The sequence below is a fragment of the Peromyscus californicus genome, unplaced genomic scaffold (genome assembly GCF_007827085.1).
Source record: "Peromyscus californicus insignis strain IS unplaced genomic scaffold, ASM782708v3 Scaffold_4__1_contigs__length_199733344, whole genome shotgun sequence".
Taxonomy (NCBI): Eukaryota; Metazoa; Chordata; class Mammalia; order Rodentia; family Cricetidae; genus Peromyscus; species Peromyscus californicus.
This window is the reverse complement of record NW_026294562.1, coordinates 127,559,524-127,580,427: the sequence shown is the minus strand read 5'-3', so window position 1 is coordinate 127,580,427 and position 20,904 is coordinate 127,559,524. Positions and strand designations below refer to the sequence as shown.

Here is a 20,904-nt window from a genome sequence, read left to right as displayed (position 1 = left end):
GAAAAAGCATGTCAGAATGCCATCTCCTCAGAGGCGAGAGGAGGGGATGAAGGAAATTTGCATATGGGTTAGCACTGCTCTTTGGGGCGGGGCAAGAGTGAGAGCTGAGGTTGCTTCTTACTCAGCGCCACTGGCTGGGAAGCAGTTGACATCGCTAAGGTGGAAGGAGGAAGGCTTTGCAAGGTCTCTACTGGTTAACTGTTAGCGTGAAATGGGCTTTCTCATTTCATGGTCCTCTGTTTGCAGGTAACATTTTGCAGAGGTCTTACTTCTAGCTCTTGGCTCATTTCTTTGGGAAATGATCAACTCTCAGTGGGAGCGGGACAGTCCTGTGTCAGCATACCCCTGCCCCCTGCCGTCCCTCCTCCCAGTGGATGGATGTTCTTTCTGCTGGCTTCCAAGTTCCCACTGCAGTGGTTGTGTGCTGGACTAGAAAGGGCCCTGGTTCAGCAATTAGGAAGACCTGGTACTGACTTCTGATGACCTAACTAGCTGGTGACCTTGGGAAACCTGAATTTTCTAGGCCCTCCTTGTCTGATCTGTAAAGAGGGGGAACATGACTTACCTGTCAGGGATAGCATAAAAGGGTTGCTGGGGTCAACAGGGATTCTGCATTCTTGGGCCTGGCATATGCCTAGTAGGCTCGATAAACAAGACTCCCCAAGGCCTTCTCCCTTTAAGGTGCTGGATTTAAGCTCAAGCTGGCCCTTACTTGTGTTCCTCATCTAATAAGCTCCCTGCATTACCTTGTTCCATTTCATTTTATGGCCTCAGGTTATAAACCAAACATTCTTGCCAAATTTGCCTCTACCTTCTATTTGATTAGCATGAACTTAAGAAAAACAGTATGGAAACGGCAAAAATTCCAACCTACAGAATGTCACATCTCCAGCAAAGTGGCTACATTATTCCATTTGCTCATAGCAAAAACAATAATCACTTCTACCTTATGGAAAAATATTCAAAAATGTATGATTATTATCAACTCCTGATTGTCGACTTGAGTTGTTATCATAAAAATGGAAATGTCTAGATGCTCAGCTTTTCAAAGCCTGCAATCTGGAAAGAGAGTAAGACATAGTCAACATTTAACATGTTTGGAGCCCCTGGGTCAGGGCTGAGCATATAAGATGGATGTTACAGTACGTGGTAGGAGGCAGGGGTTGGGAGCTCCTGCCTGGTGCTGAGAATAGCCGCCGGGACTCTTAATACATTACATAATGCATCCCGTTTCCTTTCACCTGCCCATCTTGGATAGAACACCTTATATAAATGGACCACTGTAATAAGGGATAAAGAACATAGCTAAAAGAGGGAGAGCAGACACTTTCCAGAATGCAGCTGTCATTGTGTCCTGCTTATTCACTAGGGGGCATATGACAGTGCGAGGCCGCCAGTTCACTTGTGCCAGAGACTTCGAGATTAGGCATGTCCTCGAGGCAGGGAAGGCTCCCTCACGTCTTCCTTGGTAGGAAGGGAACATTTCTCGTGGTTACCAATAGGCACTTTGGACTCATAGGCTTGGGTTTGAATCTTCTCATGACCTTGAGCCAATTCTGAATGCTTCCAAGTCTCGTTTTCCTCTCCTGTAAAATAAAACTAGCAATAATCCCTGCCTCACAAAGTCAGCATTAAGATTAAATGTGTTAATGCCTGTAATCAGTTCAGCCCAGCAGCTAGTTCAGAGTAAGTACCTGATAGATGTTAGTGACTGTTATTATTATTAGCTATTACTAGTGCTTACCAATTATTCTATCTGACAGATTGATTAACTCGGGAGTGTCAATGTTTTATATGTTGGTGCTGAGGAGGAAAAGGGCTTGAAGTTCCATTCGGTATCTGGACTCACTCCTCTTTTCCTGTTTCCTCTATTTCTCCCTCATGTGTCTGTGTCCATCATTTAAGGGGGAAAAAAAAGTTCGGTCGGTCTAGTTCAAATGCCAAGTGTCAGGATGGAAAGGATGATAGGTTCTGTGGTTCCAATTCTCTGTCGTACCCAAGAGAAAAATAAGGTTGCCTTAAACTCCAAAGTTTGACAACAAAAGGGTACTTTCTTCCTTCTTGGAAACAAGTGAGATGCTTCAGTTAGACTGCTGTGGTCAGGGACATTAGAGGTGATGGACACCTACTCCAGGACCCTTTGGAGAAATGACTCAGCCAATGCTGTGGCCAGGATTGAGGTGCCAGATAAGCCCTACCTATCTGAACGGTTGGTATCTCCAAGAGACTTAGTTCTGCCTCGGCACACCAGGCCCTTCCTTCCAGCCACTGACTGTCTTTGTAAAACAGCTTTCTTGGTACACAGCCCAGGCATTTTTTTCACTTATTGTTTTGAATTGATCTTGGGCGACAACGGGGTAAGTAGTTTTGACAGTTTGATGACCTACAAGGCTTGACGTATTTTACTAGATAGTCCTGCACAAGAGTAATGTGTTGCCTTTGCTTTGGTGACCCCAGCTGTGTGTGGTGTGGTAGGGGTGACTTTCTCCTTCATCTTTTTAGTAGCCACCTGGGAGACCCCCACTGTTAGTTAGCCTCCAGAATCCCCCCTTCTTTTTCTCTCTCCGTTTTGATTATTGCAGCTATCAATCAAAGCTTGCCATCACCATGAGTCAGCTCGGAGTCATCTCTCACATCCAGACACAATCTGGCTTAGAATGCTCTTTTGTTGATTGTGTTTATGTTAAAGTCTGTCCTGCTCACTGAGCTGTGTGAGCTTTCGGAGGAGAGGGGCCACGTACCTAGTCTATAGGACAGCACACAGCCCGACATTTTAGATAAGAGAATGAATACATCACATTCAAACACCATATCCTTGAGAAAAATAAACCCTGCAATGAAAAACGATGCTAGCATAGGTGGCCTCTGATAAGTATGTGCACGTCTTCATTTCTGAGGCAGGCAAATGCTCCCGAGGCGTGGGACCGTCTTTGCTTGTCTGAATTTCCCCGTGTAGGTTTGCCAGGTCATGTTGATCCTGCCATGGCTCAGGAGTAGCTGAGGTTCCTTATAGGTGTGAAGAGCAGGGGAGACAGTGTAGAGTAATGGGTTCCAGGAGTTACACAAAGAAGCGGTCCCTGACAGAGGTGTGGGAACAGCAACTTGGTGCTGCCAGCGAGGAAGTCTTCTAACTGGCTCTTGAGTAGCAGTAGAGGAGCTGGGACCCACAGCCTATCAAAATTTTGGGTCAGCTCTCCTATGAAATGAGGTTTTTATCCAGAGAGGAAGAATTTGGTGTGAATTGGGTGAGGCAGGATATAGTGAATGAGGAGAGAAAGCAGGAGGCAAAAGGCTGGGGTTGGATCCCAAATGAATCTCCTAAGCCAGGTTTTATTTCACTGTCACCTTCTCTTGGAAAATATGGTGGCTCGTAGGTGTTCGACCTGGATTCTTAACTTTAGGTGAAGATTAACTGTGTTGAGGAAAACCCAGAGGAACCATCCATGCCCTACTGTTTGGCACTGTCCCTGACTCCTGGCCAGAGAGTTGGCTGTCCCATCCATAAAAAAAAAAAAAAATCAGACAAGAACAATAAAAGCCAGAAAATAAATACTTTCCATCTGGTAGACTGAGAAGCCACTCACCTGGGTCTCCCTGCTCATCACAACCAAACCAAACACACAGTCAAAATAGGGCAAGACTCCAAAAACAGCATTGGTAGCTTATTCTGTCCTTGTCTAGCTGGGTTTGACTGTACAATCAGACAACTGATTTCCACATACTGATATTTATTATTTAATGCTACTACTGAGTAATGTTTTAAGGACTGTCAGGGAGATCCTATGACATACCCCATGCGGTGGATAAGAGAACCACTCTTCCCCAGGTCCAGGAGCAGTGTATGGCAAGAAAGCCAGATGGGCAGGCTGCCAGTTGGCCAACAACTGTGTATTTGTCTGTGAGTCCACATGCGTACTTACACCTTCTGGGATTCTTTATAAAAGCCTCCTCTGGGCTAACAACCACATGAGAATCTTACACTTAGAAAACTCCCTGGGGGTAGCAGGCTGCGGGCAGTGTGACTATCTTCTAGTGACTGGCTGGGTGGGTGTCCTTGTGTAGGACATTCCCGTGGGTTACCTCAGGCCCACAAGGCTTTCCATAGTGTGAGGAAAAACTCTAGGGCATACTGGATCTGGGGATCTGAATGGATAAGATACCACACACAGTCCTACTTTCCAGTCACCCTGAGGGCAGCTATCCCACTGTGAGGTAGAGAAAAGGAAATGATTGTTAGGGAGAAGCAGACACTCCCTTCCTGCTTGGAGGATGTTAACTTTCAAATGGTTCCTCAGGGCCCTTGGCTTCCTTTATTATTTGGCTGTTAAGCACTGGCAGCGGGGTCCTTAGGGGGACCCAAAAAGAGGGATTCTCTTGCTCTTTATTTGCTGTGAGAAAAGTCTGAGCACGCTGTGGCTTTGCTATTATTCCCAGAGTATCAGAGCTTCAGGGCCTTCTTGGTGGAGGTGGGAAGTGAGTAACAGAGGTGCAGGTGTCCCTCACAGCACACCACCTCAGCTGACCGGAGAACAGCAGGTTTCCCACACGTGGGAAGCAACACAGGTACGGAGCCTAGAACCTGCTTGGTCTACACGTAAGAGGCGTAAAGGTCTGTCACAAGCTGCAGCAGAGACCTTTTCATCCATCCTGTGGGTGCATTCAACTAAGATGGTGGAGGAGACGACTGCGGAAGAGAGAACTCCAGCATTCATGCTCTAGGTCTTCTCCATCCACCCCAGGTTTACTTCCTGTATCTTCAAGGGAGATCTGACCAGGGCAGTTTTTAATCCAGAATGCCACTCAAAACCAGACAAACAAGGGGCTGGATCTAGCCTTGGATGCACAGTGGTTCTTTATATAATGCAAAAGGAAAATTAAAAGGAGATGGAGTTTTCTCTTCTGTCATACATGAGAGAAATTGAAAAATTTAAAGATAGCACAATGTTCACTGAAATCACTTTGCCACAGGGAGATTTTAAATTTATAAATAACTGTTGATAAATGTGAGCCCTGGAGTTGGGCGCCATTGTTATCTTTGAGAACATTTTAGAGGGAAAAAAAAATCCAAGATACAAAGAGCTTAAAAATTATTTTTTTTTCCAAAAAGCAAATCATCTCATGAAACAAAGTGTACATCCCAGGGCCTCAGTTTGGAGAGATACACAACAGTATAGAGAGGGCAGTAACCCATTAGCCATTCATTTTCAAAACAAGACTGAACTGGAACCTGTTTGAAATGTGACCAGAGCCTTCAGAGCAACAAAGCCCACTTTATGGATTGGTTGGAGAACTGTTTTCCCTTTCCTAGTTATGGAACTGATGAGCACCCTGTGTTTATGAACAAGGATAGGCTAGTTTGTTCTAGAAACACCCTGCATGAGGCAGCAGGTCACAGCCACACTGCCACACAGCATTCTCTTGGTTGTCTTTGCTTGACGACTCCTCTACTTTGGGGCTATCACTCAGATTTCCCCGTTGACACGGTCTGTTAAAAATTTGGCACAACCCCACCCCCTACCCCCGATCTTTACTCTTCTGGCCTTAGTCTTTCATTGCTTCTGGTGAACTGTAAACGGATGTTTGAGGTGAAAAATAAAACCAAGCATCCTTTGTAGTCTATTCTCTGGTATATCCTCAACAAAGGTCAACAAAAAGGCATGAAGTGTGAGCTGACTGGGCCTTCGGCTATGCATGTATGTGCTCCCATCTGACTCAGCCACTGATGACAGTGGCCATATTGTCTTAAGCATGCTGGTGCAAGAGACTTCCCCCACAGGACTGTTATCCCAAATGACATGGCAGGTCTCTGAAGTTCAGCCACTTTCAATACACAGAGTCCAGGATTGACCTGGGACCTGGATGGACATGTGATCACTTCGGAGCTTATGGGTTGATGATCACAGATATCATAGCCCACTCAACAGCTTGGGCATGGGAACTACACCTTCTCTCTCTCCTATCCCCAGGAGCATGGCTCCCATCCACACAAACCCACATCTGAGTGAGTTTCCTTCACAGGCTAAAAAGGAATGCCCATTGGAACATGAAGCTTGGATAAGAAAGTGCTTCCCATGACAGTGACATCATCACCATGGAGAATAAAGCCAGAAGGCAGATTTGCAACTTGTCACATTGTCCCATTATCTCAAAGGTGATTCTTTGAAAGCTGCATTTACACTCTTTCCGGAGTTATCTTTTTTCTTATAACGCATTGTGTGTTTTTTTGCACAGTATCAGAATGAGGATAAAAATTACAATAGATTAATTGCATCCCTTGAATCACTTTATATTTTTGGTGCATTAAAAAAGGAGAAAAGTAAAAGCTTTGTTAGTGACTGAAGGGTTAACACAGACTCAAGAAGTAGTTAAAAATAGTATCAGAGGATTATACATACAACAGTTGGAAATTCGTACGCTTTGTATTTTTTTTTTTCTGTTGTTTCTGAAAAAATGGCAAAATGTTTGGCAAACGTAAGCAAATGACTTGGGCTATGTTGGGGCTCACCGGCTCTGAGCGGGTCAGTCATAGCCAGGTGAGGCCCACAGCTTCCTGAGGTCACACTGTGGGGCTGATAGGGAAGAGGTGCTAGGAGATAGGGAGGTCCATGCCCCCCACCAAGCTCCCCCTCGGGCCCTCAGTCTTGAACATGGAAATGGAGCTGGTGAGAGGGGCCAACCACAGACTCCAGTCCGGATAGCCCGTCAGCATCTCTCAGAGAACTCTGGGGACTTGAACCACACGCAGACTGGGTGAGCGGTCTACACAGTGGCCCATATTGCGAAAGCTGGAGAGAGGAGTGGGGCTTCCACCCCTCCACCCTGCACACCCCACCCCCACCCCAATGGAGGGAGAGGGTGCCACTAGTGCTTAATCTGGCCATGTTTTCAACTTGAACTTGTGATTTTTTTTTTTTAGTAGACTCATTTTGTAATGCTTTTAAAGTTTTGTGTGTGTATGCGTATCCAGAAACGTCCATCCTCCAAGCTGGCCACAAGTGTTCCCTGAAATCGGCAGTGCCTGTTGCTTGTAGCTGTTGGCATCGTGAAAACCATGAGGTACCTTCCAAGCAGATTCTGAGCCCAGCAGTGTGCGTGTCCTCCGGGGCCATCCCATCCTCTCTTTATTCTGAATCCTGACTGGCTCGGAATTTTTAGAAAAAGGACAAAGGTCTTGTGTGTGTGTGTGTGTGTGTGTGTGTGTGTGTGTGTGTGTGTGTGTGTGTGTGTGTGTGCATGTCTGCTTTTGAAATCCTTTTTTCTTTGTCTCTTTCTCTCTCTCTCTCTCTCTTTTTTTATTAAGAAAAATGACCCTTCGCCTCACAAACACAGAGTTCAACCCTCCTCTTGGAGTCACTATAAAACGGATTCCATGTTTTCACACCACTCATGGTCTTCCAGGTTATAGATAAACTTTGTCCTATGTGTCTGGTGCGCGGGCACAGGGTCCCTCCCCAGATTGTCTAGGGTCAGAGTAGAGGCAAAGAACTCACTGGTGCTCAGCCCGCCCTCGTGGTTTTTGATGTAGCGTTTATAGTTTTTCCGCAGGCACTGCCACGTGGTGGTGTAGAGGAGGAAGGCAAAGGACTTGAGCGCGATGGCGATGCTGACATACAGGTATCTGTAGACCACGTTGTCATAGAGGACGCAGGCGCCTTGTTCCCCACAGAAGGTGCTCCAGAACAGACAGGTGGAGTCGATACCGGCCCCAAAGATGAGAGGTGGGGGGATGAAACCTGGTAGAAGGAAGAGATCATTTCAGATTTGGGGGTCAGATGAACCGTTCACTGCAGAGAAGGGCTCTTCTATCCCTGGCTCTGTACATTTGTTTACAAGACAGCTGGGAGCATATGCTGGATCACTAGGCTCTAGAGTGCAGTGGTTCAAACCATCGGAACACACATCCCAGTTCAGGCTTCGTTATCCAGACAAAATCATTGCGCCCTCTATACCTGAGGCTGGCTAAATTAAAACATGAAAAGAAATCAGGATGGTATGTGTTGTACCCGATAAGATAAGTGACAGCTGTCATTATTCTGAGATGGAAAAATGTTTTTCCTGGAGTCTTCTTAGTATTAGTCAACCTCCTAGAAGAAATTCAAAGAGATGTGTGGCTCTCTCTGCTCACTGCCGTCCTGCATGTGGTTTGCAGGGCTGTGTGAACCACCATGTGGAGGGACCAGGGACCAGAAATAGAATATGAATAAGTCATACTGTGTGAGCACATAAATAGACACATTTATAGTTTAAAATGGTACATGTGACCAACATACTCATGATTACTGTTGGTCCAGTTATTAAACTGGTATGAATTCTTTTCAAGCGGAGCTGACACCAGATAGCCACAGCAATCATCACAAATGCTAGATGAGATGAGAACTATCTCCATTCTAACTCAGGTCCAGGGCAATCTGCTGGTTTGTTTGCCTGCTCTCAACTCTTCACTCACATACCATTGGACCTGCCTTGGACCAACCACAGCCAACAAAATCCCAGATTTTGATTTAAGATACAGCTCAGTCATTACATATGTTTTCTTTTCAAAAATGAGGTCTTGCTATGTTGTGTAGGCTGGACTTAAATTCATGGGCTCATGTAATCCTGCTGTTTCAGCATCCAGTGTAGCTGGATTCCAGGTGCTTGGGTACTTACCACCATCCTGGGCTCAGCCATTTGCATAGTGTGTGGGTGTATGTGTGCATGTGGAAACCAGAGGTCAGCGTTCAGTGTTGTTCAACTGGAATTGTCTACTTTGTTTTCTGAGAGATGTTTTTGGATTGCCTTGGAACTTGCCAGTATAGTTCTGTTGGCTGCTCAGGGACCTCCAGAGATATACCTGTTCCTACTGTTTCCCCAGCGTTGGGATTACAATCTGGTTTCTGTTTGTTTTAATGTGAGAATCAGGTCCTGCTTGCATGGCAAACACTTTACCAACTGAGCTGGCTTCCCAGCCCATCATTAGAATTTTGAAGATAGAATATAAGCCTGAGGTTCGATCCTCAGCACTGAAAAAAAAAAAGTCCCAGGTGATTCTGGTCTGTTTTGAGGAGCCTTATTTGTTGGATGGGGAAAAATGAATAAGTTATTAAGTTAGTAATACAAATTCATTGTCAGGGTTTCTAGCATTCCCTGAGGCTAGACTCTGGTGCCAGCCACCTTCAGTGACAGACCTTAATTGTGAGACATGATGGCTACAGTTAGATTGGGACAATCCTGGGACTGTAGGACTGGTGTGGCACTCCCTGGAGTGGCCCTTCCTGGCTCAGTCCTGGGCCAAACTTCACTTTTCACTGAAGGTCTTTCTGAGACTGTGATTACACTGAGACCCTTTGTCCAGAAAAATAGACGTATTCTCCAAACCAAGCACACAGTTTAGGGGTTCAGCAAATTGCTAACTCCACCCACAGTGGCAAGCAGTCTTTCAGATGTATAGATGATACAGCACCACCATACTGAGAGTTACCTAGGCATGGGAAGGCTGTATGGAGGCCTCAGCACTTCCGTGTTTTAAGATGGGCCTGGATTGATTGCTGGGTTCTATATTAGCCTCTTAGAACTGAGAGGTTGGCAGAACTGTTGTCCAGGTCTTGGTGTCTTGGCCCTTCTCCTAGGTCTGCTGCTTGTTACCCCAGAGAGAAACCTCACAAGACACATTTTCTTAGAATCCTCATTAACCTCCTCCTCAAGCAGCCTGATTTAATAAATAGTGTGGGCTCAGAATCCCCTACAATCTGTTCTCTATTCCCAGTGCAGACTTCCTGCAGAGCCAAAACATGTCTGTTTCACAACCTGTGGCACTGAGGCTGCTTAGGAGCACACATCTTCTCCACTAGCTGAGCTGAAGCATGTTCTCCCCACCCCAACATGGAGGGATTTCCATGGCAACTGATGCACGTATGGATGGGTCTGTGGCTAAATGGCACTGATTGGACCTATTCTCAGGCACAGTGGGACAACGTAAATCCATTCACCTTTTCTGTTTTTCTGTGGTTTCATTTTGTGATTAGATACCAAATGCTCTTTCTACCTCTTGTGACCAATCTTGAGGTTATTAGCCTCTGCCCTAGCTACTAGTCACCCAGCAGTGAAAAGCTAAACTGATGGGCACCCTGCTCAAAGGACATCCTGTTGAAAAAGTCTACCACAGGGAGGAACTAAGAGTTAGATATTCTTTACTCCGTAATGCATGGATTCCTGGACACACAGGCAAATTCGGCAAATCAGAATATATTTTTAGCACATCACAGGACATCTGGAGCATAACGGAGCCATTTGTTAGTACTTATTTAAGCTCAAACTCATGCAACTCCTTCATGATCCTGTGTCTGAATGAGAATTTTTATTTATAATATTCAGTTGTCTTTAAGTAGGGCATGCGTGCTTTGTGCTCTAAAGGTGTCAATTTTATTGTATTGTCAGGTTCCCCTAGCAAATGACGATGTCCCCAAAAGAACCAGAAAAAGCCTTCAAGTACTTGGAAAGCTAAGTGTCCATTAAAGTTTTCTATGCTATACTCAAGATCTTAGAGACCATTGGTGGTAGAGATGAGAGAGTTTTTACTTAAAGAGCTGGCAACGCTAAGGCATTTCCCGTCATCTCTCAGTGTCTCTGTGAAAGATGGAGCTAATATCACCTTCTAGGGCACAAATGTGTTTGCAAGGGGCCTGACCCATTCACAAGGCCAGAGCTTTTGCTAACTCACTCATCTTCTACAGGGACTTAAGGGGAAATTGTAGAGTAAATGCTAGGGTTAGTAACTAAAGAACAACCTTCATGAGACTTCTTTTGTATTTCTACATAAAGCATTAGCTTTCTTTTCTGCCAAATTAAACTCTTCCCTTTTATTGGCTTGAAATTCTCTCCCAAGGGCGGACTCTAAGCTATCGGACTCTGAATTCCAGGCTTGGGGAGATGACACAGATGTAGGTCTGAAGCACTCTTTTTCTTCTGGAAGTCTTTGCTCTTCTGGAACTCTCCTGAGCAGTCACTTATCAGGTTCCTAACCTCCTGACTAATTTTTACACTATCATTCATCTGTATATGTTCATGGATCTATTGAAGTAAAAAAAAAAAAAAATCAAAACAAACTGTCCCCAGAAGATGCTGGCCCACCCTGAGACCAATGGGAGATTTCTATACTATTAATAACCAGTCAGTTAACCACCCCAGCACTGTGGAGGCTGCAGATCCATCCATCGTAACTCCTTCCATAACTCCTAACCTCCTTTATTGCACAGAGAAAGAGGCAGATCATTTAGTCATTTGCTTTTCTTCTAATTCAAAGTTCATTAGTCTGAGAAGATTTTAGATCATTTATCTGGGATTTCCAGGGTTACAGAGAATAGGTTATTTGCCTTCTGCTAAGTTCTTGGAAGCCATGTTTTGATGTGTGAAGAGAGAGAAACACACAGGCGTCCTGATCCTTGCCAGTTATAGAGTTCTCCCTCCTCTGGGCTCGTTAATGCACGGAGAAGCTGGGAGCCTGATTTGTAAACAAGCTTCCCTAGGATCTGGCAGAATGCCTCTGGCAGGACTGGCAGACACTTGTCAGCAGGAAGAGACAATTGCGTCCTTGTCACCTTTCTTTTCAGTCAGGGTCCTCACCTCTGGAGGTCTCCTGGTGAAGGAGGACATTTCCATGCCATCTCTGTCACCTGGGAACCAGGGCACTTTGGGCAAGTTCCACAACTTCACGGAATCTCAGCCTCTTTATAAAACGGGTACAAGTTGACTTTCTTGGTGTAGGGGTGTATTTCATGTGTCTGTGTAAGTGTGGGTAAACATGGAGGACAGAAGTCAAGGTTAAGTGTCTTCCTCAATCCCTCTCCACTCTATTTATTATTTTTAAGACAGAGTTTCTCACTGTTCCTGAAAGTCACTGATTGGCTGGCTTGTCTGTGAGTTCTAGAGATCATCCTTTCTCTGCCTCCCAAGTGCTCAGGGATTACAGGCAAGTGCCACCAAGCTTGCCTTTTACATCCAAGGTGGGGATCCGAACTCAGGTCCTCAAGTGCCTTAAGGACCGAACCACCTCCCCAAATAATTATACTTTATTGCAGGGTTAATTTTTTTAATTGAGAAAATATGGGTAGAGAATGCTCACCAATCAGGTTCTGACCCTATTTTTAGGGGGTTGTTCTAAATCCCTTTGGCTATTGACCACCTGCCCTCTTAAAAACAAAAACAAAAACAAAAACAAACAAACAAACCAAAAAACCTCATAGGAAAAAATGTACTACAGAAAACCTTTCAAGCCAAGAGTTTGTGGGTCATCCCTCACCCCTTAAGAGTGAGTCTATTTTGAAAGACAATCAAGTGCTTCTAGAGGGGAGGCCAGGGACACATCAGCGTGTCTTGTTTGAGCATCTTCACTCTGGTACACCCTTACTGTGGCAGGAGTGCGAAGGCAGGGGTGAGAGTGGAATGCTGTTAGAAACATCCCCTTTCCCTTTGTATCTCCTGGGCAGGAACCTGCGTGTGAAACATGCCTCAATAGGGCCCCACCGTGTGTTGGCAGCATATATGACGAGATCAATGCTATTTGCTATTTCAAAAAATATCGAAAGGATTAAATCATCCTTATACTTTAGCTCACATGCATATATGTGTGTGTACATGTATACACTTTACATATACATGTAAGTATATATGTATATGTATGTGTGTGTGTATATATCTGTATACATACAACACATACACATGTACTGTGTGTGAGCAAAACCTTCTATACTGCCTAAGGAGACAGTCTCTATTTTCCTGAAATCTATTAACAGAGGTTAACCCTCAAGGATCTGTGTCTTGGCTTTTTCATTCACTTTCATCGTTGAAAAGGCAATGCCTATTCATATTCTTTGGTCTCAACTTAAAAGGTGAATTGAAAGGCTTTTGTAAGAAAAATAAATCCACGTTCCTTTACAGGACAAAGCAGGGGCTGAAAATGACTGTGCCATTTACCTTTGGAAAGATAATGGTTCTTCTTCAGCTTACCTGCCAAGACTTGAATTCACCCCAGACTCCATTCAACCTGGAGCAATCACTGCTACAGGCAGCTCCAGCTAGAGGGGAATGTGAAAGGTGTGTTCTCCTGAAAGCATTGAGGCATTTCTCTCCTTTGAGCAATGCGAGGGAGATCGGACTGCTGACATCAGCGGGTGCTTTCCAGGGACACCTGCCACCCACTTTCCTGAATTCTGAGAACTCGGGGGGGCTACTGCATTCTCACTTCATCCCTGGGCCTTTTGTTTAGAAAAATGTCTGGAAGTTTCCAGAGCTTAAGTAGTCTACCCGAGGCCACCTAGACAGGAATGACAGGGAGGAGCTCACACCGAGCTGTGCCTGGCTGCAGAGGGCTCAGTGGCCAAAGTGATGTCCCCCTATGCCAGGTAAGAGAAGTGGTTTCTGCATGTGTGGACAGCAGGGGGTACCTTTAGAGCCTGCTGGGTAGCTGGACACTACAGCTATTTGTGAAGTAAACAGGAACAGCGGGGATTGGAAAAGCCCTCCCTGCTTCCCCAGACACTAACTCCTGCTCCTGCCCACATGGGGTCCTCGAGTGCACTGTGCTTCCTTTTTCTAATAAAGCATGAGCTGATGTGTGTGTTTCCACTTGCCTGTACACCCTCTTCTATTCCAGACTATGCTCAGAGCTGGAGCTCAAGAAACCCACAGAGATCTGCTTCCGGTTTCTGAGAAATGCCTTTCCAGAGTCCTTCATGATTCAGAGACAAGACGCAAGGACAGGCCGCCCAGGAATGAACATGCCTCTGCAGATGCACACGAAGGACCTTCGGGTGCTATTTGCCTAGCCGGTTAGCTCTGTCACACTAAGCAGGGTGATCGGTGGTCGGAGACTTCCTGGTGAAGTCCAGCCTGTCCTTCTCAGTACCTTTGAGACCTTTGGTTGGTTGCCTCTGTTCTGTTGGACCATTCAGGGCTTACCAGTGTCACAGGACTCAAAAGTTAAACCTCAACTTCATCTTGGTCTCTTCTGTGCTCAAATCCACTTAGCTGGCTACAGATATGGGGAGGTGGTTCATTAGACACTGTCTCCACTTTGCGGCAATCGTTGGTTTCTGCCTTTCAGGCTTCCTGCTCTAGTCCTGATCAGTATATTTTCACTTTGATATGCATGCGCGTGTGCGTGTGCGTGCGTGTGTGTGTTTCATTAGTTGTTCTCCACCTTATTCATTCATTCATTTATTTATTTATCTATTTATTTATTTAATCTATTTATTTATTTATTTATTTTGAGACAAGGCCTCTCACTGATTCTGCAGTCCACCTATTTGTCGAGGCTGGCTGGCTGGCAGCAAACACCAGGGATGCCCCCGCACCCCTCATCTCTCTCTCTCTCCCCAGAACTGGGATTATAGCTTTTTGTATGGGATCTGGGGATTCCTAACTCAGGTTCTTCTGCTTGTGCAACAAGCACGTTACCACCTAAGCCAGCGTCTCCAGAGCGGCACCTTGATGCTTTTGATGAACAGTCCTGCATTCTGCCAGCCTTGCTCCTGGCCTGATCTCCCCTAATCAGACCACTGAATGGGTATCCACGCTCCCACCTGAGACCCCCCTCTGCTCCACAGCTGAGTGGAATCTTTCCCCTTGAAATTCAAGGTGTTTGGTAACTCTGCTCACAGGAAGCCTTCCAGCTTCATCCCTACCTGCTTCACCCCTACTCCCAGGTCCCTAAAGGCAGGATGGTATCTCTGGCTCTTTATATCCTTTGTGGCAGCGGTCTCTGTGTGCATGTTTGTCTCTAGGATTTGAGTTGATGTGACATCCGTGGTAGGGGGTTGACCTCAGGAGCAATTTACTTTTTGCTTTAGCAGGGCTGGGGAATCAAACCCGTGGCCTCACATTTGCAAGTAAGCACTCTACCACTGAACAACACACGGTCCCAGGATCAAGGTTCTTGATCAGACCCCATGAGCAAATGGCTGGCCTATAACCCAGACAGAAGAGCAGTGATCAGTACATTGGCAATAGGAGGGAGGAGGAGGGGTCTGTCCCACCAGGAATTCTGCTGAAGGAACATCCAGTTCATTCTGAGTTGACTGACCCGTCTCCAGCTCTGTGGCCCCTCCTTTGCCGCTCCACGTCAGCCACTGGCCTGGATGACATGGACTGGACGTGTGTTACCATACTTTGGCCTTTTAACTTGCTCGCAGTGCTGAGGCAGTTCACCCTGTTTCTGTCTAGTCAGCCATGCCTCGGGTTTTGTCATGTCTCAGCCCCACTCCACCTGAGATCTTAAAGTCAGATACAGCAGCTTGGGTCACAGTTCCTATATTCCCATTCCACCAAGTTCTTAGTATTTCACTTTCTGTGGCCTCCCATTTTACCTCTTCTTTATCCAGACCAGGTGTTACCATCAATCATGTTAGTTTCACTTGGCCATTAGCCTCATTTTTTTTTTAAAAAGATGGTCTCATGCAGCCCAGTTTTGCTAGGAAGCCGTGGATGACCTTGAACTTCTGATTCTCCTGTCCTTACCTTCCTCTTTCTGGGACTACAACATCATGCCTAATTTTATATGGTGCTAGAGATCAAAGCCAGAGCATCATGCATGCTAGGCAAGCATTCTAACAATTGAGCTACATCCCTGGAACCTATCATCCTCACTTTTCTTACCCAGGTCTCCTTGTACCTCATCTACCATTGATACTACCAACTACAATCTTGTTTCTGCCCTAGGGCTACTAGGGAGGTTCTCAGCCCACAGAGCAGAGGTTCCTGCTCTGCCTGTCAGCTCTTCTCCATTAGTATCTAAAGTAACACAGTAAACCAATGTTATCTTCACGTCTGGATCCTGCCATTTTTCTCTACCCTGCTCATGGCCCAATGTGGTCTTACATGCTACTTCCTTCTGCCCTGATAGATCAATGTCTTGTCCTTATACATCCCTGTTGAGCATGACAGCCACTGGCCACATGTTGCTACTTAAATGAAAACTAATAAAATTTAAACAAAGTAGTCCACACCAAGCCATGTGCTCAAAATATGACGAGATAGAGAACATATGATGCAGATATAGGTCCTAGGTGTTTTCATCCTAGGACAGCCCAGCCATGGTCCACGCCTCTCCTCACCAGCCCCTTGGGTCATCTGCCTATGTCAACACCTGTATCGCCAACCCATCTTCCTGCATGCTTTGGACCATTACTTGATTGTCTGAGATACACAACACAATGTAAATACCATATTAAGCAGCTTATACTATTGTTTAAGAAGTAGCGACATGAAAAGCCAGTGTGGGCATGCTCAGTATGGACACTCTGTTTTTCTTTTAATGTGCTGAAATTGTCTATTTGAAAATTGCAGAGGTGGAGAGCCAATTGAACTTCAATTCAGAGACCAAGCTATGAAGGTCCTTCCTCATTAATTTTTAACTCCACTATCTCAATACAAAACTCTTCTTCTCTCAACTCTAGTTGACTATACCTTATTTGGTCTGTAGACAGCATCCCTTTCTGAGATACATAGAGGCTCTTTTCTCTGTCTTGGTAAAGCCTATCTATCAGCAACTTCTATTTGTCTTAAAGATAAAGGTCAAAGCTACCCAAGAGACAGGAGGCCTTTTCCACCAAGTTCCCAGCTCACCACCCTCACCAGCCCCATGGGATGTTGCCCCTCCCTCACCCCACTTCCCTCACCGTGTTCTTGGCAGCCTGTAAGCTTTGTCCCTGTATGTCCCTTTGTCTACAGCACCCTTTCCTCTTCCTGTGCATCTTTATAACCCTTACTTCTTATCTGCTCAGGACATCATGCTCAAATCCCAAGGCAAAAGTTAGGTGACCCTTTCCCATGTCACTGTTGTCCCAGTGCAGGCTCTACCTCACATCTTGTCACACTCAACTTCAATGTCCCCATTGTATTCCCATTACCCACCTGGGGCACCATGAGGGTTGGCAGTGTCATGGGATCTGATTTATTCATTGGCCTTGCATTAACAATAATGGCCGTTAATCTTACTGGGTTCTGGAGGAGATGGAATTAGGCCAGATGCCAAGACTTTCCTGCTAAGCCCCTTTTAATTAAAAGATGAGACAGTGTCATATCCTCTTAGCGCGGGGTTTTCCAAACTGATTTGTGACCCATAATGGGCCATAGCATCAATATGCTGGGTCATGACCAATTTTTCAGAAAGCATGGAGTAGAATAGAAAATATCTGAACGTGTTATACATATTAAAGGTATTTTTTCCATGAATTTTTTGTTTCAGCTGTATCTATGCATATGCATGTGTGTAATGGGTCATAACGATAAAGTTATCTCTTGTTCTGGCTTACAGTCACAGAAATGGAAAAATCCCTGTTCCCGATAGTACCTGCTTTTCCTGAGGCAGACAGACAAGATTCTGAGTCAGCTTCAGAGCAGTCAGGGATTATCTTAAGTGCATCACCTTATGACACCTCAGTTTTTAGTTTTATGTTCAATTATATAATTTTCAGAAATGTCTTATTCTTTTAAGTTTTGGAGTTATCAAGATTATTATGAAGGATACTGTTTTTGCATCTATGTGTGTCTTGCTATGGCCTGGGAGCTCAGAATACCAGAGGTGCTAAAAAAATGTCAGCTCCTTGCATAACTATCATGGAATGGTTCTACCATTTTCCAAAGGAGGCCTTCTAGCTTGTTGGTATGCCCATCGATCTACCTATCCTTGGGTGCTGGTCCTCAGGCACCTTCCAAATTTTGTTTGAGATGGGGGTCTCTCATTGGCTTGGAACTCTTCCACATAGTCAGTGGTCCTCGACTTCCTAACGCTATGGCCTTTTCATACAGTTCCTCATGTTGTGGTGACCCCCCAACCATAAAATTATTTTTTGTTGCTACTTTACAACTATAATTTTGCTACTGTTATGAATCATAATGTAAATATCTGTTTTGCAGGGTATCTAACAGGTGACCCCTATGAAAGGGTTGTTTAACCCCCACAGCGGTCATGATCCATGGATTGAGAACCGCTGAGCTAGGTGCTAGCCTGGTGTTTCCAGGGATCCACCTGTCTCTATCTCCAGAGTCACCATTGTCAGGGTTATTGGCATGCACCACGGCACCTCGCTTTTTATGTGGGCTCAGGGGATCTGAATACAGGTCCTCATTCTTGTGAGGCAAGTGTTTTGCTGACCAAGCCATTTCCCTAGCCCTGGTGTTTCAGGACCATGTGTAGAGTCCTTCACATGGTTTAGAGATGCAGAGACCTCTATAGTAATGCTACAGATGAGGGTAAACATCCACTTTCTTTTGAGCCCTGATGTGGGGAAAGTCTCAAGGACAGAGCTGTGGTCACCTGTCTTGGTATGGCCTGGGTGCTCAGGAAATGTCATCTTGTTGCATAACTATCTGTGTAATAGTCCTACCACTCTCCAAAAGAGAATCTCCAACTTACTGGTATTTCATGTCCATCTATCTTTCCTGTTGCTTGACCATGGAGGGCGGGGGACATGATAATACACGTCCCTCCACTTCCAATGACACAAGAAATAATGGGCATCATTATATCTATGGTCGTAGTAGTTTTCAAGCTATCATAGTTTCCCAGAAACATCCACATGTTTCAATTTGAAAGATGGATTAATGTTTTTCATCTGGGGCATCTCTACAGCTATATATTTCTATTTCCTATGAAACAGAAATAAGACAAAGAAGCCATTTATATTCCCCCTCTGTGGATCAACACATACTGATCAGGTGGAGGATTCTGAGATCTGCTCCACAGGGAACGGGGATGATGATGGGGACTATTATTACCACAGACTATGGAGGAGGAAACTTATGGTATGTGTTTCCTTTATCAAGAATGAGTTTTTTCCCTTAGGTCATGTATCAGTTACATAGGAATTAACAGCATTATAAAGTGATATGTATGTACAGATACTCAAAAGTTTCAGTTTAGAAAATATATTATCTTATTACTTAAAACTATCTGGTACCATTTTGATGTTCATCCTCCCAATATTTTTCCAAATTTATACATACTTTATAATCATCTGAATATATTGGAGAGTAGGCCACCTGTGTCTCTTCCCCATGTCATGGGTCCTTTCTAAGCCTATAAATAATCTCCTTTCCAGAACTTAAAAGGGGGGCATGGCTCCCACCAGGATTACAGACCATCACTGATTTGACTATTTCACTGCTGTTGGACATTTGTGCTGATGGAAAAATGTTTTTGCAAACCTCACATTTCTAGCGCTAGATCTTTGTGTCCATCCATGACTACATACTTCCAGTGAGAGCTTTATGCTGTTTATCCATGACTACATACTTCCAGTGAGAGCTTTATGTTTACTCTTAAGGTGCAGGCCACAGTTATCTCCTTTTCCACCCTCAGTTTCCATGTAAAGTTCACTCAAATCACTTCCATTTTGGTTTTGAAAAACAGATATTCACGAAGTTAACAGCAAGGCGTGAGGAGAAAAGTGTGACATGGGCGGGGCCAGGCCACCTGTTGGAAACCCAAGGTAAATAGACACATTTGGCGAAACCAGAAAGGCTGCAAGGTGATGGGTTTGTGGCCTCCTATGGGAGCAGGCAGCCCATAAAGAAAGCATAACTCAGGCTGCTCAGGGCCTTCTTAATGGGAAGTTTCTTGTCAACCTGACACAAGCTAGAGTCATCTGGAAAGAGGGAACCTCAATTGCAAAAAAAAAAATGTCTCTATCAGGTTGACCTGTAGGCAAGCCTGTGGGACAGTTCCTTGATGAATGATGGGTTTGAGTAAGCCCTGAGTTCTAGGTGGTGTCACCCCTATGCATGTGGCCATGAATCATGTAAGAAAGCAAACGGTATTCACCCATGGTCTCTGCTTCAGTTCCTGCCTTCAGGTTTCCTCAATGATAGACTGTGATCTATGGACGCCAAATAAACCCTTTCCTCCCCCAAGTTTCTTTTGGCCACGGTGCTTATTATACCAATGGAAAGCAACCTAGGGCTGAATTGCACCCCACTAAAATTCCCCCCCCTTCTGGGACCACTGCGCTTTCTCCTTAGCTAGTGAAAATTCAGGGTGACTTGAGGACCCGCGTTGGTAATAGATGACACCTGTGAAATCAGAGGGGTCTAGAATGTGGTGTCTGAACTTGGAGTCACATTTTCCAGTTTCAAGTGATGGTTAGTTTAAATTTGTCAATGTGACAGACCTAGAATCACTAGACCTAGAAAGGACTCGCAATGCAGGGCTGTCTGGATCAAGTTGGCCCATGGGCATGGCTATGTGGGACTGTCTTGATTATGTCAGATGAAGTAGAGAGAGCCACTCACTGTGAGTGTCACTATTCCATGGAGTTTGGGTCTTTGACTTACACAGATGGGAAAATGTGTGAGCTGAACATAAGCACGTATGCATTCTCTGCTCTCAACTATGGATGTGACCAGCTGCTTCAAGTTCCTGCTGCCCTCACATCTGGCAGTGATGGACTCAATCTGGAATTGTAAGCAGAATAAACCCTGTCTCCTCGAAAATTGCTTGTGTCGGGGTGTTTTGTCATTGCAACAGGAAATGGAAGTAGGACACTAATAAATAAACATTATAGAAAAAGAAAAGAGGCAAACGCAGGGACAGTTTCACCAATCGTCACTCACCTGGCAATACACATCCAATTCATTATGGAGAGAAAAAAGAGACAATACGTACCCAACAAACGAAGGAGGAGAAAAAGAACTCCCAGCGCATAGGACTTGAGCTCAGGGCTGACTGTCCTACATAAAAAGAGATGGAAGGGAGAAAAAGATTCTTATCACTCCATTTTAATTAAGAGACCCAGAGCTATTTGTGGCTGTCCATTAGATCCTACCTTAGAAAATTACTAATAGGTTTTCTTCTTTTTTTTTTCCTTGCCCAAAGTCTAAAAATTGACTGCAACTGTGGTGTCAAGATAAGTTTAGAAATTAAGTGTTTTT

At 44.9% G+C, this 20,904-nt stretch overlaps 1 protein-coding gene across 2 annotated transcripts in view; it reads right to left on the bottom strand.

Moving 5' to 3' along the window:
- Positions 1-20,904, bottom strand: part of Slco3a1 (solute carrier organic anion transporter family member 3A1) — a 290,371-nt gene that overhangs the window by 1,493 nt on the left and 267,974 nt on the right. Inside the window, exons 9-10 of one of the 2 annotated variants that reach the window (XM_052760923.1) lie at positions 20,639-20,703; positions 7,491-7,733 (exon numbers count right to left, since the gene is read on the bottom strand). In XM_052760923.1, coding sequence (XP_052616883.1) covers positions 7,491-7,733; positions 20,639-20,703 — 308 coding nt within the window. Of the gene's footprint in view, positions 1-5,072; positions 7,734-20,638; positions 20,704-20,904 lie in introns of those variants that run through there. The other variant, XM_052760922.1, reaches the window with a different exon arrangement.